At 42.8% G+C, this 5,794-nt stretch overlaps 1 protein-coding gene across 4 annotated transcripts in view; it reads right to left on the minus strand.

Annotated features, from left to right (window-relative positions):
• Positions 1-5,794, minus strand: part of il6st (interleukin 6 signal transducer) — a 22,938-nt gene that overhangs the window by 14,984 nt on the left and 2,160 nt on the right. For all 4 annotated transcript variants that reach the window (XM_015401807.1, XM_015401808.1, XM_015401806.1 and 1 more), the window contains exons 3-4: positions 1,910-2,212; positions 430-571 (exon numbers count right to left, since the gene is read on the minus strand). In XM_015401807.1, coding sequence (XP_015257293.1) covers positions 430-571; positions 1,910-2,212 — 445 coding nt within the window. The remainder of the gene's footprint in view (positions 1-429; positions 572-1,909; positions 2,213-5,794) is intronic.

A 5,794-nucleotide genomic window follows, 5' to 3' on the forward strand; every position in this document is an offset into this window, starting at 1 on the left:
AAGGCAGGATGGTAATCTGGATGAACGGACTGCACAGACCATGTTTTCAGGAGGACTTTCTCACTTTGCATTTTTGCTGCTTCTGCTGCGTGCGGTCTGAACGTAGCATCACAGTCACTGTTACAAAGGAGAGGCCTAAAGATGGAGTAGAACCGTTCTGAGTGGTTACAATAAAGAAGAGGATTTAGAACGGGCCACCATCAGTCAGCATCTGGACCGCATGTGGATATTCAGCACAGGTTAAAACTGAACGGGTCTCTACACAGGAAATACTTTCTCCTTCCTTTGAAACTAATAAAGTTATTCAATCAATATGAAGCATAAAGAAAATCTAAAAAGGCTCCAGTCACAAACCTCAGGCTCTTTGTCTGAATGTAGAGCTACAGATAATAGAACATTAGGAGTTCTGCTGTAACAGGAGGTACTCACTCTTCCACAAACAGGGTGTAAGATGTTGGGACACTTTCGGTTTGACGACTGGCTGAATCCCACCTACAGGTTAGATTCCCGGAGATCCAGCGTCCCTCCTGCATTGCTTTACATGACAGGTTCTCCGGCTTCTCTGGGTGATCTGATGTGGAGACAAGCAGAGAGACCAATCAGGAAACCCTCCTTCAGAACAGGGACTGCTTCTAGAAAGTAGGGCTTCACAATATTAGAGAAACAACATGCTAGATCCCCAAACATTTAGAAATGCTTTGATAATACATCACTTGACGTTTTAAAACCCAGATAAGAGAAGAGCTCAGGCTCCTGTCACATCCTGCCAATATATCCAACGTCTCCCTGACGTCCCAGAATCTCCTAAACTCTGAACTTTCTATGGATTCTTTCTATTCTGGGCGTAAACATAGAGGATTCATAGCGAGTCCAGAACTTCTGTCCAACGACAGCCTAACTTCTGCATGACGCACGGAAGCATAACACCCAGGAAATGATGAGTCCTGAGGGGGGCAGCGATGCGCCCGGAGGCGCCCGGCCTGCAGAAAGAGATGTCTTTGATCGCGGTATTAACCTAGCTGCTGGTTACCACCCGACAATAGAATAAAGAAAGCAGGTTTCTGGTGTCAGCAGATTGATCATGTCTGCTAGGAAGTGTGTTGGTGGTGGGCGTGAACGCAGGGAGGATCCATCACTCACCTTCTGGCTCACCCTATGATGGGGATGAAGTCTGGAGGAGAACTGACGGTTTCCTCCTGTGAACCCCCTTTATACCAAAACGCTGCCAATACGCCATTATACAGTAGCTGGAAGTTAGAAACACGTTCAGCGCTCGTCTGGAACACGGCAGATACGCTGATATGCTGGAGAGAAGTTCTGGATAAGTTACGCAGAGGTTTAGGATCAGCTAGACGCCACGACTGATGAGGAACTGATGCTGAACGGATGTCAACCATAAGATAACTGACCTGCAACTGACGGACCACGGATGGCAGACGCTGGCATACGGCGGGATGTCGACGTACTCGCCATATGATGACGTGTTCCAGCATGCTTCAGCGCGCTCATAACCTATCCAAAGCATCCCAGCGTTTTTGCCAGATTTTTCGCATGTCAGGCACACGCTGGTCTAAACCTTCCAGGTGTGACAGCGGCTTTCGTCCTCCTTCCATCCCACAGCAGGTTTATTAAACGCGTCTCATTCAGTGCATCACGGCTACAGAGACCGCGGCCATCATGGATCAGAGTTAAACCATTAGCTAACATTACTGCACTGGGCTGTGAAATGTACTTTGTTTATAACGATGCATCATAACCAGAAATGTTCTACATATTTGGAAAACAAACTAGAAACAGAGTGAAGCACAGATTCCTCACAGACACACAAACATTCACTGTTAATCAAACAGTAGAATCAATGGAGACAGAAAGGATTACTGCATGTGGGACTACAGCTGAGTGAACTTACATCCTTTCTTGATGAAGATTCCATGCAGAAACCTGTCTTTACTCGGGTTAATGTAGTGGGAGGTACTCCTGGCGGCACAGAACAGCCACGCTCCCACTTCGTCTGTGATGTGGAGGGTCACAGACACGGCTGAGGCATTAATCTTTGTGTAGTATTCTTTAGGAATGATGGAGGAGTTGATTTTCCAGTAGAGATCGTCTGCAGTGACTTCTGTGGTGTTGAGGATCACACATGTAGCCGTGACGTTGGTGCCGATCTGGACCACTGGGCTCTGCGGCGTAACCATCAGATGGTTGGTGAATCCTGCAGAAAGAAACACACAGACTCAGGGTGTTAGGAAGTATGTTATGCATTTAAAAGCTCTTCTAATTTCTGTCACTAATCAAATAAATCTAAAAACTCGGCCAGCAGCTCAAATCAATGTCAGACGGTTCACAGCGACTTCCATTCAAAATATCAGAATCTATTAAAAACATTTCAGCTCCTCATCAAGCATTTTCTCTCAACTAATCTAGTAAAGGATGATTAGTAGCAGGCTGCCTGGATCCGGCACAGATATCAGAATATCGGCCCCCTTCGGAAATCACAGACTTTAGAAATGGGTCAATGTCACCCCTCCCCTCACCGAGCTCTCTCAGGCCCCGCCCCTCACCGAGCTCTAAAGGGTAACCAGCCCTTTAGACTGGGTGTGATAGGAACTGGTTTGGTTAAAGTCTAAGGCTACGTTCAAACTGCAGGCCTTGATGCTCAATTCAGATTTTTTTGCGAATTCCTTTTTTTTTTCCGTTTCCATTCACATTTCCAGATATATGCGACTTGTATGTGATCTCCTGTGTGAACTGCAGTCAGACAACCTAAGTGTCCCCCATGTGCAGCAAGGACGCAATGACATCACAGGCCATCATGCTCTGCGTTTACGGAAGTAAACATGGATGGTAGCGCCGGCGCGCATCTAGCGATCTTTTCCAACCATAAAAACTCAATCGTTTTAAGATGGTTAAACATAAATACTGCTCTCCGCATCATCATCCGCCATGGTTGTTGTTTTTCTTACAGCTTCTGCGTAGCAAGACGCAGAATAGTGACCTTTGTGGGGTATTAATGGCGTTCAGGTTGGATGAATCCGACCTGAATTATATCGGATCCAGGACCACAGAGCCAAGTGTTCTGGGTCGGATTGAAGGAAAAAAATCGGATCTGTGTTGTTCAGACTGCCATGAAAAGATCAGATCCAGGTCGCATATGGGCAAAAAAAATCGGATTTGTCACTTCAGGCTGCGGTGTGAACGTAGCCTAAGATCCAAGAGGAAGAAGTCACTTCTGGAGACATGAACATGAACAAAACCAGACGGATCGGCCGATGGAAATCAGTTTCTCCAGGGATCCGTAAGACCAAACGGCTGGGAAAGAGTGAATACCGTCTTTGCTGCGTTTGGGAGATTTGTTACGAGTTCTGTCCAACAGGGCCACCCGTCCAAAATTAAAACCACCTCCCACATTTCAATGGTGATTTTGAATGTTGGGAAAAGTGATCATCGTCAGAGTTCAGGACATAAACCACAGCATGGCTGCTCTTTGTGTCTAAACCTGCTTTCTGATAAGACAGGAAGCAGCCTTAGATTTACCATTAAATACAGAAACTGGAAACACTTTAAAACTTGCTTCACTTTCATCTGGTAATCAGCCAGTAAACTGATCTGTATTGTAATAAAAATTAGTCTCAATAACAGTCTAATTCCCATCAAATGAATAATAATAATAATGAGAACACTCATTTATTATTTATAATTACGACAAAAGGAAGATCCGTGCAGCGCTAATGGAGCTGTGCAGAAAATCCCTGCATCAATGTAGCGTTAGAAAGAAGTTTTTTAATGAACTCATTGGTTGAATATTATACACCTTCAGTTCCACGCAGTAGTGATGCTGACAGGAAGCATCAATGAACCGTTTGGGCTAATGGCTTCAACGATCCCCACAGTTCATGAAGCTTCATGTCGCCACCTACTGGTGGAGTCCAGAACTACAGTAATATACTCTGGGATAGGCTTTGCAATGGTTTTTCTTGTGATTTTATCCATTCAAGTTCCTTTCAAATTGTCAATGATTGTCTTTTAAAACATCTTTTGTAATTTTTTTGTGTGTAAAAAGAGAACAATCATTTAAGCTTTTTCTGTGGTGAACAAAATGAAAGGTTTTAGTCATTTTTATTCAAATATTATAGTTGTTCCACAGTTTTTTGTTTGAATAGGGTTGAAAGTTATGTGTTCAACTTATCTTTTTGCTGAACCTACCAATATATATTTGTAGAAGGAAAAACAAATACAATTAGTCACATTAGCCAAAATACTTTATAAGTATTATTGCAGTTTACAAAAGTCCAAGCTGGACGGGTCTGGAACAAACAAATTAAGGATTAGACGTCTATGTCTGACAGCTGATGCTACTGGCAATGGAGACTACAGATCAGAAAGCATCATTACTGATGTAACTGTAACCGCTGGTTTGATCAGATTCTGATCATTAGAGCTGAGGCCCGTCTCATAACATCACCACCATGTAGCTGGAAGAACTGCTGATGCTGCGTGATGCTCAGACATCTAGCAGATTATTAGCTGATAGAGGGGGGAATGAAAATAAACTAAGAACTGAGACAGGAAGCCATTTATGCTTAGAAAGAATAACCAACCTTAATCACTTTACAGGAAAACATCTGGCCTGGGCAGCCAGGCCAACCATTCCCCTAACAACCTCCTTCTGAGACATAGACCAGTATCGGGCATTGCAGGCTAACAAAGAACCCAAAATGACTTCCCATCCTAAAGGGTGGACCCATTCTTTTGCTTCACTTTGCATGTTTTCTAAACCAAACCAAGGCTTGTTGAGCTACTGCATAAAACCTGGAACTAAACGCTGTTTCTGACATTTTGAATTTAGAGAGACGGGAAGAAGTGGGTTAAAAATAACATGTTTTCTTTGCAATAAACATTAATAGTGCTGCAAGTAGGGCTGAATTAATGTGATTAATCGATTATTGAAATAATCCTATATTTAATAATCAATTAATTGTTAACTGGAGTACAGAGGAGCTAAAACATGCTTTTAGCTGAAAGAGCGACAAACCGAGATCAGGGATTATACCAAGATAATCCAAAAATATAGAAACAGTTTGCATTTAAGATAAAAATATTTTTCTTCTGTCAATCAGCTTTATCCAGAACTCCTCAAGTGAACACATTTTTACTTTCACCTGCTTTAATTTAGTATAAAGTCATCTTTAAGAAACCTCTAGTTATCTGATAGTAAATCGATAAATAGAAAAAAAAATTAACAGATTAATCGTTTTGCATGATTGTTAGTTGCAGCCCGAACTGCATGTATTCTTGATTCCAGACAGCCGGAATATTTATAACCACTTCAGTAAAATGATGTCCACATTTATTAGCCCACTTCTGCTTTTTACGCTCGTCTTTAATTAGGACAAGAAGAAACTGAAACAGGAGTCACAGAGAATCACGTATGTGTAGGAGGCAGGTGGCGTAAATCCATCCTCGCCGTATGGCACTCCGTTAGAAGAAAATCACAGCATTCCTAAGCAGTGAGTTAAAACCTCCCCTTTCTCTGGAAACGGAGGCTTCTGAAGAATAAAGCTGCAGCATCTAAGAATCCGTCAGTTAAAAAAAGAGAGCTGAGGAGGGAGAGAGGCTGATGGCACGATGTGAACCCTCTGGGAGGGGCTTACATGTGTGAAAGCCCGCAGACTTTGTTTGATTTTAACTTTTTTCATTACTTCTATTTTCTTCCTCACTATTACTCTCTGAAGTCTTGTCCTCTCTCACCAGGTCGTTTTCAGACAGTTTTTGTGCTTCTTTCTCTTTTGCACAT

The sequence above is a fragment of the Cyprinodon variegatus genome, unplaced genomic scaffold (genome assembly GCF_000732505.1).
Source record: "Cyprinodon variegatus isolate N-32 unplaced genomic scaffold, C_variegatus-1.0 Scaffold1261, whole genome shotgun sequence".
Classification (NCBI taxonomy): domain Eukaryota; kingdom Metazoa; phylum Chordata; class Actinopteri; order Cyprinodontiformes; family Cyprinodontidae; genus Cyprinodon; species Cyprinodon variegatus.